Raw genomic sequence first — 21,658 nt, 5'->3', positions numbered from 1 at the left:
TTATGATATCTCCAGCACCAGGATTAGAGAGTCTGAAGAGAAAGGAAAAAATAAGAGGAAAAGGTACCAATAAATAGCTGGAGTCAAATTTCACCATTCGGAAAAAGATGGGATTGAAAGGTATGGCAAAACAGCAGGAAGATGGGATTAAAATAGGCCTACAGACAAAGGCATTTTGAACTCCATATCCTTTGACAGTTCTTAAGAGTTGTTCTTTTGTTGAGATAGCCAATCAGTTTTGAGACATTAAGGTGCTGGTGTATGGACTTTATCTCCTGGTACACTTTTTATTTCTCCACCATGGTCTCCTAAAGACTTTTAGCAGCATATCCTCTTTCTACGCTATCATCATGAGACTGAAATAAGAATTTAACCACCAATCAGAGACACGTGTGACACATATCATCATGGTTTTGTACTATTTGGATTTTCTTCTCCTTCCCACCACTCTCAAGGCTCTATTCCAGTTATCTTTCTAGCCAAAGAGCAGAGGACACCCTTTGGAGGCTGATAATTAAGGAGTAGCTGTTGAATGAAGTAATTAACTCAACTCCTACATGCTTCAGAAGACTGAATGGACTGCTAATGCCTTAAAGACCATAAAGCAAGGAACCGTGCATCTAATCTGATCTCCTGTGCAACCATGCAGAGTACATCCAATAGGTTTCTGGGCTAAGTACAGTGTTACGAGTTTATGCTAGTATGGTATTTGTATACTATATGATGTACTTAAGGCCCTCATTATATTGCAGCGTTTAGAAAATGATGAAGTCAGTTGTCTTTCTTGTTTTATTTATTATTTTAGCAGTAGGATCGATCCTCAGATGCTGCATCAGATGATAAAGCTGTATACACATTTGACACTGTTCACAGATGTACTGCCTTCAGAGGCAGTATTTTGGGATCCTTAGTGTTAAAGATTCATGCTACCTACCTGGGGGAGTTAAAGTCATGTCTTTCGGCAACAGCATGAGAGTGACAATCAATAACCTTGCACGTACACTAAGTATTTTGAGGTTATCTGTGGGCACCTATATTTCAAGTCTAGCCTACTTTCACTAACAAAATACATAAGTATGTAGGGGTATATTATTTACCTTTTGCACACTTAGTCCAAGTTCTTTTTGGAAGAAACCCAATCTATTATCCAATCTTTCCACTGAAAAAGACAGTAAAAACGGAGCTCTCGAGACCATCCGTGCAACTGCTTCCTTACCAAATTTTTTTGATTTTAGGTAAGCCACTCTAGGAAAGAGCAAGAAAATCAGTGATGAACATTTATTGCCTCAATTTATTCATCTAGTTGCTCAAATTCCTCAGTGATATCTTACATGTTTTACAGATGTTTTAATATTAACATACAACCCTGCCAGAAATAATTAGGGGGGGAAGTCTGCAGTTATCATAAAAACAAAATACCATCCCTTCCAATTAACTACAAGCAAAATATGAGAGAGCAAAATGTCAATACTGAAGACAGATTTTAATTCTTTCCAGCTGTACTTAAAATACAGGTTAAAATAGTTATCTGCTTAAGTAGCAGCCTGTCTCACCGATTAAGAACGCACTAATGCACATCAGGGCACGTGGCTATGACAATATACATTGCCTTCTGCTTATTTTAATGAAATACATTTTCATTGCTTTGGTCAAACTTAAGAAGGACCTCAATACCATTCTCCCTTGCACAGTCCTATTATGCCAATATCACAGAAGTAGAAATACCATACATTGCCATGTATGGTGAAACCCTCCACAAAAAAGTTAAACACTTTTAGATCTGTAGAAGTTATTTTTGTTATAACAGATCTCTACTTTTGGTTACTGCCCCCAAGATTTAGTTATAAAACATCTGGTTGCCAGGACACAGAAAGAGTTTATCTACAGCCTTCAAAGCGGAGCAATGGGGGCAAAAAACCTAACTGGCTTCAAGACTGAGCTTGATATATTTATGGGGGGATGGTATGATGAGACTGCCTACAATGGCATGCAGCTGACCTGCAACTGCGAGTAGCAAATATCTCCATCATCTGGTGATGGGACACTAGATGGGGAGGGCTCTGCGTTACTACAGATAATTCTTTGCCAGCTGTCTTGCTGGGGGGTCTTGCCCATATGCTCAAAAAGATTGAACTGATCACCATATTTAGGGTAGGGAAGGAATTTTCCCTATGACCAGATTGGCAAAGACCCTGGAGCGGAGGGGGGCTTTCACCTTCTTCTGCAGCATTGCCAATCTGACTTGAGTGGTGTCACCGTCTTCTGCAGCATGGGACACGGGTCACTTGCAGGTTTAAACTAGTTTAAATGGTGGAGTCTCTGTAACTTGAAGTTTTTAAATCATTATTTGAAAACTTCAGTAACTCAGCCAGAGGTTAGGGGGTCTATTATAGGAGTGAGTAGTTGAGGTTCTGTGGTCTGCAATGTGCAGGAGGTCAGACTAGATCATCATCGTGATGGTCCCTTCTGACCTTAAAGTCTATGAGTAACATTTTTATGTTTAAGAGAGGTTTATTTCCTCTCCGTCTCCTGAAATTAGTGAAAATGGAGTTCTATTTAAAATACTATATGTAGGGCCCTACAAAATTCACAGTCTATTTCGGTCAATTTTAAAATTAGTCAATTTCACAGTTTTAGATGTTTACATCTGAAATTTCAGGGTGGAACCCTGGGGGTCCCAACCCAAGTAACAAAGTGAAATTGACCTAATTCTTGTCAGTTTGTTTCCAATATGGTTCTAAAAAGAAACAATTTTCCTGTCACAATTTTGCTCTGCTGCACTTCTTCCACTCAAATTTGCTAGATACTGTACTCTGTTCCTTGCAATGAAACCTAGAATTCTGCAGAAACTGATGGCAGAGGTCTTCATTTTCAGAGGAAGTCTCCTATTTACCCCTAATGAATGGATTGTTCAAGACCCGTTTAAATATATCATATACTCAGAATTGCCAATCCCAAACATTCTAAAAAAAAAAAACACACAATGGTTTTTAAAATTTCACAATGTAAGTCAAAGGATTGTGGAGTACTTTTTCTTTGCTGTCTCTTTGGTGAGTCATTAGGTTTTATGGTTTCAAGCTTTTCTACAAAACCATGAGAGCCAGAAACTTACTTTAAACAAAAAAAAAAATTAAAAAAGTACAGCTGACATTTTCATGTGGTCACCTGACACTAAGAGCTGGGACTTTTAAGGCAGACACGAACAAGACTCACGATAATCCTGTGAGAATTGGCAACCCTGTCAGATCAGCAGTTGTATAAAGCATGTTAAAGATTCAAGTCACCATTAACAGTATTTCAAAATAAACATATATGGTGCAGCTGCACTACAGACACTGATTTGCAACTGTCAGAATTGTTATGAATTATGGAATGTTTTTACTTTTACAGTGTTTATCTCAAGTCATAAATGCCAAATCTATTGAAACTTTTGTTTTGTTTCCTGGCAACATGGGATCCATAACAATAAAACATTCCAGAGAGTGATGTAACCAATATTGTGTCCATCTGTATTTAGGGCCTGGTCTACACTACGAGTTTATGTCGAATTTAGCAGCGTTAAATCAAATTAACCCTGCACCCGTCCACACAACGAAGCCATTTTTGTCGACATAAAGGGATTAGTGCAGAAATCGACATCGCTGTTTCGAATTAAGGTTAGTGTGGACGCAATTCGACGGTATTGGCCTCCAGGAACTATCCCACAGTGTACCATTGTGACCACTCTGGACAGCACTCTGAACTCGGATGCACTGGCCAGGTATACAGGAAAAGCCCCGGGAACTTTTGAATCTCATTTCCTGTTTGGCCAGGCGAGCTCATCAGCACAGGTAACCTTGCAATCCCAGAATCGAAAAAGAGCTCCAGCATGGACCAAACAGGAGGTACTGGATCTGATCACTGTATGGGGAGATGAATCTGTGCTATCAGAACTACATTCCAAAAGACGAAATGCCAAAACATTTAAAAAAAAATCCCCAAGGCCACCATGGACAGAGGCTACAGCAGGGACGCAACACGGTGCCGCGTGAAACTTAAGGAGCTCAGACAAGCGTACCAGAAAACCAAAGAATCAAATGGATGCTCTGGGACAGAGCCCCAGACATGCTGCTTCTACACTGAGCTGCATGCAATTCTAAGGGGGCCGCCCCTACTACCCCACCCCTGTCCGTGGACTCCGATGATGGGGTACTCTCCACCATGCCTGAGGATTTTGCAGACGGGGAAGATGAGGAGGAGGACGAGCTTGAGGAGAGCACACAGCACCCCATTTTCCCCGACAGCCAGGATCTTTTTATCACCCTGACTGAAATACCCTCCCAACCCAACCAAGCCAGAGAAGGGACCTCTGGTGAGTGTACCTTTTTAAATATAATACATGTTTTAAAAGCAAGTGGTTTTTAATGATTAATTTGCCCTGAGGACTTGGGATGCATTTGTGGCCAGTACAGCTACTGGAAAAGTCTGTTAACATGTCTGGGGATGGAGTGGAAGTCCTCCAGGGACATCTCCATGAAGCTCTCCTGGAGGTACTCTAAAAGCCTTTGCAGAAGGTTTCTGGGGAGAGCAACCTTATTCCATCCTCCATGGTAGGACACTTTACCACGCCATGCTAGTAGCAAGTAGTCTGGTATCATTGCATGACAAAGCCTGGCAGCGTATGGTGTTTGCTGGCATTCAAGCAACATCCGTTCTTTATCTCTCTATGTTATCCTCAGGAGAGTGATATCGTTCATGGTAACCTGGTTACAAGGGGAATTTAATTAATTCAGGGGACATTCAGAGGTGTCCATTCCTACTGGGCTGTTTGCCTGTGCCTAAAAAGAAATCCCCCCCACAGTTAGCCAAGGGGTGTGGGGGGGGGCACTGGCACTGAGCTGTTCGCGTTTGGCTAGCAGGATCTTTCCTGATACCAGCCACACGGTGCGGGGGAGGGGTAAAGCGATCATCCCAGAGAATTGGATGGTGGGGGGGGATTAGTTTGGTTTCTGCTGCTGCACGTTAACACGAAAACTATAGCACTAAATGGCCAACTCAATGGGCTTTGCTTGGTATGGGAAAGGAGGGGCACTGCTGTTATGAAGGTTGCAGAAGTCAAAAGACTAAGGCTTACCATAGCCGCCTACAAGACGAATTCTCTTGCCCGGTACTGCGTGTGTGACCTCTAACACCAAAGCCGCAGGCACTCAATATAAGATGCAAAATGCGACCTTGTACCAAAATCACACGTGTTATGTAATGTGAATAGTGTTGTTCACTGTGAAAGAGTATAGCCATTGTTCTGTAAAATGTATCTTTTTAAATACTTCACTCCCTTTTTTTCCTCCCACAGCTGCAAATGTTTCAAGCCTCCCTCCTCCATCCCAAAGGCTATCTCAGATAAGGCAGCAAAAAAAACACACGTGCGATGAAATGTTCTCTGAGCTCATGCAGTCGTCCGGCACTGACAGAGCTCAGCAGAATGTGTGGAGGGACACAGTAACACAATACAGGAAAGCGGCCAATGAACGTGAGGACAGGAGGGATGATTGAGATGAGAGGTGGCGGCAGAAAGATCAGAGGCGGCAGGATGCAACACTGGGGCTACTGCGGTATCAAACAGACATGCTCCGGAGTCTGGTGGAGGTTCAGGAACGGCAACAGGATCACAGACTGCCGCTGCAGCCCCTGTTTAACCGTCCTCCCTCCTCCCCAGGTTCCAGAGCCTCCTCACCCAGATGCCCAAGAACATGGGGGGTTCGGGGGGGGAGGGGAGGAGGGAGGCTCTGGGCACCCCACCACTCCACCCCAGTAGACATTCCAAGCAACAGAAGTTTTGAAGTGGCCTTCTCCTCCCCTCCTCCCACACCCCACCCAGGCTACCTTGTGAGTTATCTCCCTATTTTTATAATAAATTAATAAAGAATACATGGTTTTTAAACTATAGTGATTTTATTTCCTTTGCAAGCAAGCTGTGATCAAAGGGAGGAGGGCGGGTGGCTTACAGGGAATTTAGAGGCAACCAAGGGAGAGGGTTTTCATCAAGGAGAAAAACAACTTTTACACTGTAGGCTGGCCAGTCATGAAACTGGTTTTCAAAGCTTCTCTGATGTGCAGCGCTTCCTGCTGTGCTCTTCTAATCACCCTGGTGTCTGGCTGCGCGTATTCAGTGGCCAGGGGATTTGCCTCAACCTCCCACCCCGCCATAAATGTCTCCCCCTTACTCTCACACAGATTGTGGAGCACACAGCAAGCAGCAATAACAATGGGAATACTGGTTTTGCTGAGGTCTGAGCAAGTCAGTACACTGCGCCAGCGACCCTTTAAACATCCAAATGCACACTCTACCACCATTCTGCACTTGCTCAGCCTATAGTTGAACAGCTCCTTACTACTGTCCAGGGTGCCTGTGTACAGCTTCATGAGCCAGGGCATTAAGGGGTAGGCTGGGTCCCCAAGGATAACTATAGGCATTTCAACATCCCCAACAGTTATTTTTCTGGTCTGGGAAGTAAATCCCTTCCTGCAGCCATCTAAACAGACCAGAGTTCCTGAAGACGCAAGCGTCAAGAACCTTTCCCAGCCATCCCACGTTGATGTTGGTGAAGCGTCCCTTGTGATCCACCAGTGCTTGCAGCACCATTGAAAAGTACCCCTTGCAGTTTATGTACTGGCTGCCCTGGTGGTCCGAGGCCAAGATAGGGATACGGGTTCCGTCTGTAACCCCTCCACAGTTAGGGAATCCCATTGCAGCAAAGCCATGTAGTATGACCTGCACATTTCCCTGACTCACTAGCTTTGACAGCAGCAGCTCAATGACTGCGTTGGCTACTTGCATCACAGCAACCCCCACAGTAGATTTACCCACTCCAAATTGATTACCAACTGACCGGTAGCTGTCTGGCGTTGCAAGCTTCCACAGGACTATCGCCACTCGCTTCTCAACTGTGCGGGCTGCTCTCATCTTGGTATTCATGCGCTTCAGGGCAGGGGAAAGCAAGTCACAAAGTTCCATGAAAGTGCCCTTACACATGCGAAAGTTTCGGAGCCACTGAGAATCGTCCCAGACCTGCAACACTATGCCGTCCCACTAGTCTGTGCTTGTTTCCCAGGCCCAGAATCGGCGTTCCACTGCATGAACCAGCCCCATTAGCACCATGATCCCTGCATTGCCAGGGCCCGTCCTTTGAGAGAAGTCTGTGTCCATGTCCTCATCACTCTCATCACTGCGCTGACTGCACCTACTCGCCCGGTTTTGCTTTGGCAGTTCTGGTGCTGCATATACTGCTGGATAATGCACGTGGTGTTAAATGTGCTCCTAATGGCCAAAGTGATCTGAGCGGGCTCCATGCTTGCCATGGTATGGCATCTGCACAGAAAAAAGACGCGGAACGATTGTCTGCCGTTGCTCTGACGGAGTGAGGGGTGACTGACTACATGGCTTACAGCACCCCGTTCTCCCCGACAGCCAGGATCTTTTTATCACCCTGACTAAAATACCCTCCCAACCCAACCAAGCCAGAGAAGGGACCTCTGGTTAACAAAGGGGGTGGCTTTACATCAAGGAGAAACAAAAACAACTGTCACACAGAATGGCCCCCTCAAGGATTGAACTCAAAACCCTGGGTTTAGCAGGCCAATACTCAACCCACTAAGCTCTCTCTTCCTCTGGTATTTCAGGCAGGACTGAATCTCCATTATAGTTTTCAAGGTGCCCGACAGACCTCACCAAAACGATTGTTGGCCGTTGATTTCACGGAGGGAAGGAGGGAGGGAGGAGCAAATGAATACAAAACAAATCTGGTCTATTTCTTGTTTTGATCCACTCCATCTATCTTTTACATCTTTGGCTGGCAGCAGACGGTGCAGTAGGACGCCAAGCCATCCACATCTCCTGGCTGCTCGGCAGAAGATGGTGCAACAGGACTGCTAGCCTTCCTTATTTCCTGCCTGCCTGGCAGAAGATGGTGCAATAGGACTGCCTGCAGGACTAAAGAGAATGACATTGTTGAGTCACTCCTAATTTATTCCCTGCGCCCATGTCTGCCCATGCGCTCCTGACCGACCTTACCGAGGCAGCCAGGAGCATCTCGGACACAATGAGGATGGTTTTCAGGCCTATTGCACCGTCTGCTGCCACAAGGCAATGGGTTGCTACTGCTGTGTAGCAATGCAGTACCACATCTGCCAGCACCCAGGAGACATACGGTGACAGTGAGCTGAGCGGGCTCCATGCTTGCCGTGGTATGGCATCTGCACAGGTAACTCAGGAAAAAAGGCACGAAACGATTGTCTGCCATTGCTTTCACAGAGGGAGGGAGGGCCTGATGACATGTACCCAGAACCACCTGCAACAATGTTTTTTGCCCCATCAGGCATTGGGATCTCAACCCAGAATTCCAATGGGCAACAGAGACTGCGGGAACTGTGGGATAGCTACCCACAGTGCAGCGCTCCAGAAGTCGACGCTAGCCTCGGTACTGTGGAAGCACTCCGCCGAGTTAATGCACTTAATGGAATTAGAGCATTTTGCGTGGGGACACACACAATCGACTATATAAAAACGATTTCTAAAAAACAACTTCTATAAATTTGACCTAATTTTGTAGTGTAGACATACCCTGAGAAACGAGCACTGTCTGGTTGGATCACGTCATAATGAAGGCATGGGATAATAAGCAGTGGCTGCAGAACTTTCAAATGCACAAGGCCACATTCCTGGATCTGTGTGCAGACCTTGCCCCAGCCTTCCAGCACAGGGAGACCAAAATGGGAGGTGCATTGACAGTGGAGAAATGAGTGGCTATCGCACTGTGGAAACTTGCAACACCAGATTGCTACCAATCAGTTGGTAATCAATTTGGAGTTGAGAAATCTACCACCGGGGCCATTGTCATGCAAAACATGCAGGGCTATTAATAGAGCCCTGCATGGATACAAAAATGTGTATCCGCATCTGATCTGCGATCTGCAAAAATTGTCCATGGATATCTGCATCTGCAGATTTGCAGAGCTCTACTTACCATGGCTGGGCTGAGGCTCCAAGGCACCCCCACGCTGGAGCCCAGTCAACAGAGGGTGTGGGAGTCTCAGACCCTCCACCTGCCCTCAGCCGGGCAGGTACACAACCCGGGGCTGCTCTAAGCCCTCCCCCCAACTACAGGAAGGTGGAGGGTCCACCGCAGCTCCACACAGCAGCCAGCCCAGCTCTTACTGTGGCCAGGCTGCAGCTCCAAGCCACCCCCACCCCGGACGGAGCCAGGTCAGGGAGAGTTGCACTGCGGGGAGCCTGGGTGTCTCCACCTGCCCTGCGCAGAGCACCTGGGGGCAGGGACATGGGCTGGGTGCTGCCTGAGCCCTCCACCCAGGGAGGGTGGAGGGATCCAGGCTCCCCAGAGCTGCCGGCACAGCTTTCCCCAACGCAGCTCTGGCCAGAGGCAGCTCGTAAACTGCAATTCTGCTAGGTTTAGCTATATCAGTCTAGAGAATTGAGTAAGCCATCTTAGCAGGTGGGCATGACATACAAATCAGGCTCCTGGAAAAGGTGCGAGTAGCCCAAACCTTTCCAGCTTCTTCATTTGTTTTCTGTCCTCTGCTAGTCAGACTCGCTCCCACAAAATAGCCAGGTAGAAGAATTTTGTTGTGACTTAACTGCAGTTTTTCATTCTCAGAATAATTTCAAGCACATGTTCCCACCTACCTAACTGTCACAGTTGTAGGGTTCCCAGTCTAATAAATTTTTTTGAATTTTTATTCTACCTTTCTGAGCAGTGGCAGACTTAGATCTATGTGACTGTAGGATTCCAACTCCCAGGGGCCCGCACACCTAGCCCCCACAATCCCGATTCCCCTCCTTAGTCTGGACTGACTCTGGCAACAGCAGCCTGCTGCACAAACCCAGTTATAACTGCATCTCTCTGCAACCTGTTTAGAAAGCTGCACTTCCTCGCTGCCTTATTTCCTGGTTCATGTAGAGGTGGCAGACATCAGCAGGTGTCGATCCCACAACCAGGTGGGGCGGCAGAAGGAAATCTGAGATGGGAATGGTGGGGGCACAGAAAGGCATGGGACAACCAACAGGTTTGTAGCACAGGTGAAAAGAAATTGGGTGGCTATAGATGAGGAGGGAGGCATTTTCTGTGGATTTTCACTTAGAGCCCTGCACACCAAGCACCAGCCCCACATTTGAGATTTTAAAGCATTTACGTGTTAGACCTAACAAAATCCCACTGTAATATTTACCTATTTTATAGATGGGTAAATCGAGGTAGAAGGGATTGGATTTATGTGATTATAGTTAGCAGGCATAGGATTTGGGTCATGGGCATGTTTCATGAAAGACCTACCTTGTCTCTAGCGCCTCCATGTCTACAGCAAGAATGTATGGATTTTGGGTCAGGAATGGACCCAGCTGATTATCTTCTACACCCACATCCTTAAGAAACAAAAGTCTTTTTCTTATATCTTTTTCAAAATCCAGTCTCAGTAGGAGTTGGCCTGCATTTGGACGTTTTTCCACTTTGGACAAATCAACTCCTACAGCAAATAAATCAGACACTACTTTAGTTGAATACTTAGTTAAATGAATTATGAGGAAGAGATTCATAAGAAACATAAGTACATGCTGCACTGCATGTATGAAGTCTTGAATACAACTTTTGTGCATATAGCCAAAATATTTTGATTGCTCAAGATATTGTGGTCACAATAGCTTGTATATTCAGGAGAGAACTGAGATAAAACAAGCTCTAAATTCTTTCTAACCCAAATTTTAGTAGCAAAATTCAGACAGTTTAGTTTATTCTTTGAAGAAAAAGACAGCAGGTTTCAGTATTGCAATCAGAGAAGTTAAGCACAGTAAGATGCATTTCACACCATATTCTGAACTGTGCAATGTGCAGGGATCTCATTTTGTTTGCTCAGAGGTACGTGGAGGTGGTTACCTCCCAACTCTTTCTTATATGGGCACAGTAATGAGAGGAAAATTTTATTGCAAAGTGTCTTTGGTTACCAACACAAATAGCTCTCATTATTAGACTGTTAGCCAAAGGCAATTTTAATACAAAACCCACTTGCCCCAACAATCCAGCAATTTACTTTTCTCTGGGCTTTATTCCACACTAGAGTGTATAACTTTTTGTCTGCGCTACTGTGTCATGCACTAAGTGGCCTGTATGGACCCTGCTGCCACACACAAAGTTCCCTAGCGTGCTTTGTTGTAGTCCCATTTCAAACAGTACTACGTGAATACACACTAGAGAAATTTTAGTTCGTGGCAGCAGGGCCTACACAGACCATTAGCACATGGCACATTAGTGAGGACTAAAATCTACAACTGTCTGGTACAGTGTAGACATCTCCCCTCCCACAAGTCATTTTTGTATTCCATGCATTTCTTGCACTTGAAGACGGTTGGAGGAAAAAGATCACCTTGACTTCAGGCATCCTTCTTTTTCAATTTAAGGTATTTTTTGAGAGAGCCAGGATATTCCCCATTTCTCCCGCCCTGCCTCTTTTAATTCTTCTCACTTCTAGGGCCCTGCATGATGGTAACTTTCCTTCCTACCCAGGAGAAAAAGTTGCAGCTTCTCCACAGCCAGTTAACATTTCTTCAGTGAGCCCAGAGGGATGGAGGCTACTAGAGTACAGCAAGGTGTTCCTTACCTCCAGGAGCTGCAGGTGATGCCCTCTCAGTGCTCCTAGCTAGATCAACAGCTGAGGAACACAGAGTCTGTCCCAAATATACATACATTGCTGGTAAACCACATAAACAGACTCTACTTGTGTTCACTTGTCCTGCATCTCTCCCCTCTATCTTGGATTGTGCATTGCTACACTTATAAAATTATGATTTGCAAGTTTACTGCTAAATCAGTAAGATCAAAATATAAACTAAGGAATACTCAACACACCAAGCACAAATATTCTGCCTAAACATCATTACACTTACCCAAAAGCACTAATTTGCTCAGAGTTTCTGAACGATCAACATAATCTCGAAGTGTGAAAGAACCAAGGGGAAGGGGTGGCTCAGCTACAATCTGCACAGCTTCTTCTTCAGAGATCTCCTCCAAAGCAGATGAAGGTGGTGTATCTTCCCAAACTAGAAGCCATTAATAAGAGAAGTGTTAATAGATTTTCTTGACAAACTGTTACAATTTCCAGTACCTTCCCAATCGGTCTCAAGAACTAGAAATTAAAGTAATTTCAGAATATGATTTTACTTATGTTGTTGCTTTCACTTGTTTATGGCATTTCTTCTGTGAGGCAACTATGATTACCAGGAAACATAATTAGCTGTAATGTGACAAAATCAAAGGACCGATTCCTTCCCTAGCTCAGCCAGGACTTCCTGGATTCCTGCTAATCCTGCAAAAGCTTTTTTGAATGCTTATCTTTAAGCATCCAAGTGGTAATATCATGTGCTTAAAACGAAGCATGTGTGTAAGTGTTAGCAGGACTGGGACTTTACAGTGCAACTTGGGCAAGTCCCTCAATCTTTGCTTCAGTTTCCCCATCAAATATAGATAATATCAGATCCCTAGCTGGTGAAGCACAATTAATAGCTGGAATGTATGTTAAGGTCCTTGGATTGATGCTGCTGTAGCAATATCACCAAAAAGCTTCCTAATAGTGAGATCTATTGAATTATGTAGTAGTCACTCAAGGGAAGCGGTAAAAGCCACATCGCGGTAAAAGCCAATTGAGACATTTAAATTTATGAAGTCCTGGAGAATATTAGCACATCTCTTTGGAACAGCCCTGTAAGGTAGAGAACTACTGCTATCACTGTTTAACAGATTAGGAATTTAGATACAGAAATAATGACTTACCCAAGACTGAACACAAAGTCTATAGCAGAGCTCAGAACTGAAACTATACATCCTGATTCCCAGTCTAATGCCTTAACCACAAGACAATCCTCCTCACTTCTGGCTGATTTTTTAAAACCTACTCGTTACAGTAATTTGAGGTCTGTCTTGAAACAGGTTAGAAAAACACTTCTCTCTTTTTTCCATTTTGTACACTTGACAGCGTATTTCACATACTTTGTTTCAAAGTTTCTCCAGTTGTGTGGATCTTTCACACAGCAATAAGGGAGAAACTTCTTTCCTGTTATTTCTTAAAGAAAATAAAACGGAAAAACTACAAAACTGGCAGGGACATTCGGGACCAGTAGAATCCCTGAAACTGTATCTTTTAAAAAAAAAAAAGAACATCCATTTAGTAGATGTGAAATGGATGGTGTCCCTCTAACAAGGCTTTATATGTCAACACTTCAATTTTTCCGTACTGATAGTTTTAGTAGAAACATCCAGCTAGCATGCATAGCCAGTGTGGCTAGACAGAATAAAAGGTAGAGTTATAAATTATATCATCCATCTGCCACTGTCACTGTAGAATTGTTCCTCATATTTTCTCATACTTTGTAGAGTCTATTTTTAAATGCCCTAAAAGTTGAGATATGGCCTCTAGTAACTCTATTCCACAGTCTAAACAGAGCTCTCGCTGTTATAGAGTTTTAGATGATTTTCCAGCAAAAGTTTCTTTTTTCTCCACTTCATCCTAATATACTGGTCTGCATTTCTGGGACCAATTCAGCCCTGGCATAAACAGACAAAACTCCATGGAAGTTGGAGTACCTCACAGACTGGTTGTAGGGCTTTAATTAATGTCTACAAAACACAAAGTCCTGGTCTATGCTAGAAAAGGTACCTGTTGCTCAAGAATACATATGCGAGTTGCACATTATATGGGTCACTAAACAGCTTGCTACGCTTCCACCTATTTGCACCTCTGACTGCAGAATATCAGTTTTGACACACTCTGGATGAAAGCTGACTCATCTAAACCAGATTTACACACACTTTGCACTACAGTCACAGAGGACCCAATCCTTCTCAGTTGTACATGGGGTTAGCTGCAAGTGTAGGCCAGACAAGTCAACACAGTGTAGGAAACTCACTTTTTCTAGCATTCCCCATTTGCAGAAGGAGAAAATGGTTTGTCAAAGGACACAAAAGGAGTCCTTGACAGAACCAGACTAAAACTCAGTTTCCTGGCACTATGCTCATAGCCCACCTCTCGGCTGTGTGGAAGAGAGGCCTGTAAGCAGTATCTAAAACAGTTTAAATGGATTAGTGTGTTTAAACGACTGTTTTAACACACTAATCATTTAACATACGTTATGAGTGATATAAAAAGGGTTAAAACAATCTCCAATATCTTATTTCGCAGTTGCAGGTAAATGCTATAAGAAGAATGAAGTATTCTCACACTTAGTACTTCCATAGCAATTTTTCTCCATACATATTAAAAGCCCTTTTCAGTGGTTGTTTTTTATTATCCTTATTTAGGGGTCAGGGCACAGAGTGGTTCAGTGGCTTGCCTAAGGTCACACAATGAGTTTGTGGCACAATGGAGAAGAGAATTCAGGTCTCCTTACCACCAGTCTGATATTCTGATAAGACGACTAAACTTCTGACTAGATTTAAAAGCAATCAGTACGGTTCTGGATCAAATACTTGTCTTATATGACAGAAATCCTATATTAATACTGAGGTTCAAACTGAGTGAAACTTGTAAAGACAGTCCAATGAGTTAACAGCCAAATGTCAAGTTTAAAGCAGGATTTTCAGTACAGAAAAATAGAAGTTCTGACATCATGCTGCCAAAATGAGAATGCTTAGGTGGACACTGGTAAGATAGGCTACACAATAAAACGGCACGAGCCCTCACCACAGAAAAGCAGAGGAAGTATTGACTGAGATGAACGAGTCAAGTGAGACAAAACGTGGGATATGCTGGCTAGAGAGTATATGAACTAGTAGCTGTGGGACATGAGGAATACCTAGAAAAAGGTGGTTTGAGATGCTGAAGGACGACGTGAAAGTTGGTGTCCGCTTGTTAGATGCACTGGACAAGAATGCTTGGAGACTAAGAGCCAACGACACCGAACTGATGGGACATTGTGGACTTTAAGTTAAATTCAAGTTCTTAAAGTTTCTTACCTTCATATAATGTTTTTGTATCTGAGCTGGGTATTACTTCTGCTTGCTGCTGGTAGTGGTTTACTGGAGAATGTAAGTTACTTTCTGAAGAAACAATCTGTCCATTACTTAAGTTGGTGGACTGTAAACGGTTCCCCAAAGATACAGATCTGTAGGTCTTCAATCCACGCTGAAGAAAGTGATTATCAGTGCACAGGAAAGATAGAACTGAAAGCTTACGCAACTGCATCCACATTCTGTGAGTTTTTCTCAGTTGCTGAACAGAATTAGCAACACTACTTGTTTTCACTGACAAGTGCCATATGCTTATCTGCCGAGCCCAAAAAGCCATCTTCTACATAAATATGGTTCCCTGCTAAGAAAAAGGAGCACTTAATTATAAGGAGAAAATGGTCAGGAATAAAGTAATGCATCTCACTGTTCACACAAACTAGGTCCAAAGTTTAGGAAGCGGCTTTATCAAAATTAAAGCAGAAGTAGGTCTGTGCTATCTAATGTCATTCAGCTGCCTTGTGAATTTACAAATGTGATATCCTAGAAAATACATAACTGAACAATAAAAATTTAAAAATCTTCAACAGACATTGTTTGCATTAAGTGTGTTAATTCTCAACAATCTGTTTATGAAAAAAGAATCAGGGCACCACAATGTCAAGTCTCTTCATGGGCACTGCCAGACTGTCCTTTGGTTCTGTAAAAAGAAAAGGAGTACTTGTGGCACGTTAGAGACTAACAAATTTATTTGAGCATAAGCACATAGCACAGGGAGGTCCTGGTCCAAAACTGAAGCTCCTAGGTGTTATGCTAATACACATAAATTGATTACAACAGTAACACATTTAGTCTGAAAAAAGAAAAGGAGTACTTGTGGCACCTTAGAGACTAACCAATTTATTTGAGCATAAGCTTTCGTGAGCTACAGCTCACTTCATCGGATGCATACTGTGGAAACTGCAGAAGATCTTTTTATATACACACAAAGCATGAAAAAATACCTCCTCCTACCCCACTCTCCTGCTGGTAATAGCTTATCTAAAGTGACCACTCTCCTTACAAGGTGCATAATAATCAAGGTGGACCATTTCCAGCACAAATCCAGGGTTTAACAAGAACGTCAGAGGGTGGAGGGGGGTAGGAAAAAACAAGGGGAAATAGGCTTGAATAGAGACTGGGAGTGGCTAAGTCATTATGCAAGGTAACCTAAGTTAATTGTATCAAATTTGCAAATGAATTCCAATTCAACAGTTTCTCGCTGGAGTCTGGATTTGAAGTTTTTTTGTTGCAATATCACAACTTTCATGTCTGTAATCACGTGACCAGAGAGATTGAAGTGTTCTCCGACTGGTTTATGAATGTTATAATTCTTGACATCTGATTTGTGTCCATTTATTCTTTTACGTAGAGACTGTCCAGTTTGACCAATGTACATGGCAGAGGGGCATTGCTGGCACATGATGGCGTATATCACATTGGTGGATGTGCAGGTGAACGAGCCTCTGATAGTGTGGCTGATGTTATTAGGCCCTGTGATGGTGTCCCCTGAATAGATATGTGGGCACAGTTGGCAACGGGCTTTGTTGCAAGGATAGGTTCCTGGGTTAGTGGTTCTGTTGTGTAGTATGTGGTTGCTGGTGAGTATTTGCTTCAGGTTGGGGGGCTGTCTGTAGGCAAGGACTGGCCTGTCTCCCAAGATTTGTGAGAGTGTTGGGTCATCCTTCAAGATAGGTTGTAGATCCTTAATAATGCATTGGAGGGGTTTTAGTTGGGGGCTGAAGGTGATGGCTAGTGGCGTTGTGTTATTTTCTTTGTTAGGCCTGTCCTGTAGTAGGTGACTTCTGGGAACTCTTCTGGCTCTATCAATCTGTTTCTTCACTTCCGCAGGTGGGTATTGTGGTTGTAAGAATGCTTGATAGAGATCTTGTAGGTGTTTGTCTCTGTCTGAGGGGTTGGAGCAAATGCGATTGTATCGCAGAGCTTGGCTGTAGACGATGGATCGTGTGATGTGGTCAGGGTGAAAGCTGGAGGCATGTAGGTAGGAATAGCGGTCCGTAGGTTTCCGGTATAGGGTGGTGTTTATGTGACCATCGTTTATTAGCACTGTAGTGTCCAGGGAGTGGATCTCTTGTGTGGACTGGACCAGGCTGAGGTTGATGGTGGGATGGAAATTGTTGAAATCATGGTGGAATTCCTCAAGGGCTTCTTTTCCATGGGTCCAGATGATGAAGATGTCATCAATGTAGCGCAAGTAGAGTAGGGGCGTTAGGGGACGAGAGCTGAGGAAGTGGTCTAAGTCAGCCATAAAAATGTTGGCATACTGTGGGGCCATGCGGGCACCCATAGCAGTGCCGCTGATCTGAAGGTGTACATTGTCCCCAATTGTCCTTACCCATAACTATTTTACATTATGGCCCCACAGTATGCCAACATTTTTATGGCTGACTTAGAACACCACTTCCTCAGCTCTCGTTTATTTTTATTGCTCCAACCCCTCAGACAGAGACAAACACCTACAAGATCTCTATCAAGCATTCTTACAACTACAATACCCACCTGCGGAAGTGAAGAAACAGATTGATAGAGCCAGAAGAGTTCCCAGAAGTCTCCTACTACAGGACAGGCCTAACAAAGAAAATAACAGAACGCCACTAGCCATCACCTTCAGCCCCCAACTAAAACCCCTCCAACGCATTATTAAGGATCTACAACCTATCTTGAAGGATGACCCAACACTCTCACAAATCTTGGGAGACAGGCCAGTCCTTGCCTACAGACAGCCCTCCAACCTGAAGCAAATACTCACCAGCAACCACATACCACACAACAGAACTACTAACCCAGGAATCTATCCTTGCAACAAAGCCCGTTGCCAACTGTGCCCACATATCTATTCAGGGGACACCATCACAGGGCCTAATAGCATCAGCCACACTATCAGAGGCTCGTTCACCTGCACATCCAACAATGTGATATACGCCATCATGTGCCAGCAATGCCCCTCTGCCATGTACATTGGTCAAACTGGACAGTCTCTACGTAAAAGAATAAATGGACACAAATCAGATGTCAAGGATTATAACATTCATAAACCAGTCGGAGAACACTTCAATCTCTCTGGTCACGCGATTACAGACATGAAAGTTGTGATATTACAACAAAAAAAACTTCAAATCCAGACTCCAGCAAGAAACTGTTGAATTGGAATTCATTTGCAAATTTGATACAATTAATTTAGGCTTGAATAGAGACTGGGAGTGGCTAAGCCATTATGCAAGGTAGCCTATTTCCCCTTGTTTTTTCCTACCTCTCCCCCCCCCAACATTCTTGTTAAACCCTGGATTTGTGCTGGAAATGGCCCAACTTGATTATCATACACAATGTAAGGAGAGTGATCACTTTAGATAAGCTATTACCAGCAGGAGAGTGGGGTGGCAGGAGGTATTTTTTCATGCTTTGTGTGTATATAAAAAGATCTTCTACACTTTCCACAGTATGCATCCGATGAAGCGAGCTGTAACTCACGAAAGCTTATGCTCAAATAAATTGGTTAGTCTCTAAAGTGCCACAAGTACTCCTTTTCTTTTTGCAAATACACACTAACACGGCTGTTACTCTGAAACCTGACATTTAGTCTGGTTACGAGCATGCAATTAATATTGTATCTTGAAAGACAAGGCAGCTCCCCCTAGCCCAACAGGTACATTGCTCTCTTAGGCTATGGCTACGGTAGAGAGCTTACAGCAGTGCACCCCCAACGCAGCTACATCAAGGGGAGAAGCTCTCCCGTCAATGTAGCGCAGTCCACACCAGTGCTTAGGTCAGTGTGACTTATGTCACTGAAGAGGGGTGGCTCATTCACATGCCTGAGCGACCTAAGTTATACCAAAGTAAGTGGCGGGGCAGACACACTACTACGTGTTCCTGCTCTCAGGCAGGTCCCAGAGCTAGGACCCTGCCAAGGGCTCCCAGGGACACATGAAGTAGGAGCACCCAGCAGACCTATCATAGAATCTCAGGGTTGGAAGGGACCTCAGGAGGCCTAGAGATAAGGCAGCGCTTAAAGTGGTCTGAAAAAAAGCAGGAGGGCCTAACATAGCCCCAGTCAAAGTAAGGGGTCATGCACAGGAATCAAACAATGCACAATTTCTTGTATTACAGAATCCCATGCAACCGTTAGCTCATAAAGCTCCTTACAAATACTTATTGTCACTGTTTCTAAGCGAGACAACAGGCCGCGCACAAGTAATTAAAACCCCAGACATTCTAGGACTAGCGGGTGCCTGGCTGGGGGCGCAGGCGACGCTCAGACCGTGCCTAGGGTGCTGCCTCTGCCCCCCTGGCGCGTCCGTGTCCGGAGCCCGGTTCCGAGCCTGACCCTCCGCGGGGCTGGGCTGGCGGGAGCCCCGGCACGGTCCGTGCCCCTGCGGCTTCCAGCGCGGCTAGCCTCGCCCCCAGACACAGGCCCTAGGGCGGCCGGCGGGCGGACTGAAGCCTGAAGCCCGCAGCCTGCCCCGTTCCCAGCGCCCCCTGGCCCAGCTCCAGCCGCGGGGCCCAGCCGGGTGACCACGCCGGCGAGGGTCTCACCTGAGGCGGCGGCGAGGCCTCGTGCCGCGCCGCTGGCTCCTCCCCCCGTCGCCTCGCCCCGCCCCCTCCCGGCCGGTCTGCGCGCAGCTCCCCTGCCTCGCCCGCCCCCTTCCCTCACACACTGCAGAGGCGCTTCCTGCCCGGCCGAGACCATCTGCCGGCGGCGGGGGGTTGATACTCTCCTCCCTCTCCCCGCGCGGCGCGGCCCGGCCGCTCCCTCCTCCGTGCAGTAATTCCCCGCCCCAACCCCCCCGCCTCGCCGGGGCCTGGTCCCAGCGCCCGTTTGGTGCCGCGCGCCCAGGCCCCCGGGCCGGGAGAGCGCTGCTCCCTCCCGCAGCCGCCGAGCGGAGCAGGCGGCCGGGCCGGGCCGGGCCGGGGCGGGCGGCGGCGCGCGGGGAGATGGCGTCCTGCGTGGGGAGCCGGACCCTGAGCAAGGACGATGTGAACTACCGGCTGCACTTCCGCATGATCAACGAGCAGCAGGTGGAGGACATCACCCTGGAGTTCTTCTACCGGCCCCACACCATCACCCTGCTGAGCTTCACCACCCTCAGCCTCATGGCCTTCGCCTTCACGCGGTGCGCGGGGCGGGGCGGGGCGGGGGAGGCCCCGAACGAACGGGGGAGGGGGAGGGACGGGGGAGCGCCGGGGCAGGCTACGGAGCCAGGCGTGAAGGTTGCCGGGCTCGGCGACAGGCCAGTAGCTCAGTGACGTGTGGAGGCGCCGCCCAGCTGGGGGACAGCCACACCGGGGCGGGTTGGTCCCCACCAGGCGCCAGGTTTTCCTTTTTTAAAAAAAATTGAGCTGTTATTTTGAACATGGCCACAGAAGGACTGGAGTTTGCCCTCCCCCCCGCCGCGGATGCTGTCAAGGTATCCCTACCAAGTATTACTTCTGTCCATAAATACCATAAAGAGAAGGTTTTTGGTTTTTTTTTTGCCTTTGGAAAGCACCTGACTGCAGCAGGACAATGCATCCTAGACCATCATACTAGGGCTTTATTCAAACTGGCATTCATTCACTTTGCCTGGTGTTTTTTATGCACAATGTAAATCTGAAGTACAATCATTTGGGTTTACTGTATGTTTGGTTATGTACCTGAGATCTTCATTACTGAATACATATTTTGTGTCAATCTCTCAAATTCAGATTAATTAAAGTGCTGATACCGTAGATAAAGACAAGGCATCTCTTGTGATAGTGATACCAGTCCCTTTTATCATGACATAAGACAGTGCTGTTAAGTCTGTTGTACGTTTCTTTTTCCTATTTCTTGATGAAGAAGGTAGTGTGCCAGGGAGAGGGGGTGGTGTGTGTTTTGTTACCATACTCACTGGTAAATTTATTCACGATTAGTGAGAGTGAGCTGGAACAGATCTTATCAAACCATAGCTGTGTCTTCAAAATTTGGTCTAGTAGTAGTATCAGGTAAGATTTTGTTTTGGCCTTTTTCAATAAGCTTAATTACAATGTGTCTTATAAAGTATTATGTCTCTATCAATATATAGAGTATCAGGTACTAGAAATGATTCATATCCTTTTTTTAAAAACAAACAATCAAAAAAGCTTGCTGTCAGTACCATAAAGTCTAACTCTGATTTTTTCAGTGTTGTTTAGTTTCCTACCATGATTTTGTAAACCGTCAGTTGAAGTCTTCATTGAAGTCAAACATAGTTCTCAAGCAGTCATCTGGGACTACACCATTCCTTGTGTAGCATCACATCTTTTGCTTATTGAACACTATTGTTTTATGCAGATCTCAGATGAACCTGGGAAAAGATCTTCTGTTGGATGCAGCAGCCAGATCCATCCTTAGTTTTGGGAACCTGGTAGTGGTTCTTCATTAGGATCTCAGGAGACAGAGGTCACAGTCCTGAAGTTGGCAGACCAGGGTGGAGCTAGACTTCAGAGAGGGGTTGCTTCAGTGTGGGAAAGCCAACAAAGTAAATTTGAATGGGTGTTTAATTGCCTAATTTGCCTATTTTAGGCTTTTGTAATGTATCTGTCACCTAAATATTCAGGGCTGCTGCTGCACCTGCCTTGTTTTTCCTTTTGGATAAGCTGGTCTCTGGCTTCCCACCTCCAAA

General features: G+C 45.3%; 2 protein-coding genes across 6 annotated transcripts in view; one reads left to right on the top strand and one right to left on the bottom strand.

Moving 5' to 3' along the window:
- MTERF3 (mitochondrial transcription termination factor 3) overlaps nt 1-20,171 on the bottom strand; it is a 39,175-nt gene extending 19,004 nt beyond the window's left edge. Inside the window, exons 1-5 of one of the 4 annotated variants that reach the window (XM_073330519.1) lie at nt 20,022-20,171; nt 14,991-15,345; nt 11,930-12,082; nt 10,326-10,515; nt 1,098-1,245 (exon numbers count right to left, since the gene is read on the bottom strand). In XM_073330519.1, coding sequence (XP_073186620.1) covers nt 1,098-1,245; nt 10,326-10,515; nt 11,930-12,082; nt 14,991-15,321 — 822 coding nt within the window. In that variant the 5' untranslated portion in view covers nt 15,322-15,345; nt 20,022-20,171. Of the gene's footprint in view, nt 1-1,097; nt 1,246-10,325; nt 10,516-11,929; nt 12,083-14,990; nt 15,346-19,571; nt 19,664-20,021 lie in introns of those variants that run through there. The other 3 variants (XM_073330520.1, XM_073330517.1, XM_073330518.1) reach the window with 3 other exon arrangements.
- PTDSS1 (phosphatidylserine synthase 1) overlaps nt 19,704-21,658 on the top strand; it is a 54,171-nt gene continuing 52,216 nt past the window's right edge. Inside the window, exon 1 of one of the 2 annotated variants that reach the window (XM_073330515.1) lies at nt 19,704-20,149. In XM_073330515.1, the coding sequence (XP_073186616.1) occupies nt 19,971-20,149 (179 nt within the window). In that variant the 5' untranslated portion in view covers nt 19,704-19,970. The remainder of the gene's footprint in view (nt 20,150-21,658) is intronic. The other variant, XM_073330516.1, reaches the window with a different exon arrangement.

The sequence above is a fragment of the Lepidochelys kempii genome, chromosome 2 (genome assembly GCF_965140265.1).
Source record: "Lepidochelys kempii isolate rLepKem1 chromosome 2, rLepKem1.hap2, whole genome shotgun sequence".
Classification (NCBI taxonomy): Eukaryota; Metazoa; Chordata; order Testudines; family Cheloniidae; genus Lepidochelys; species Lepidochelys kempii.
This window is presented reverse-complemented; position numbering and strand designations above follow the sequence as displayed.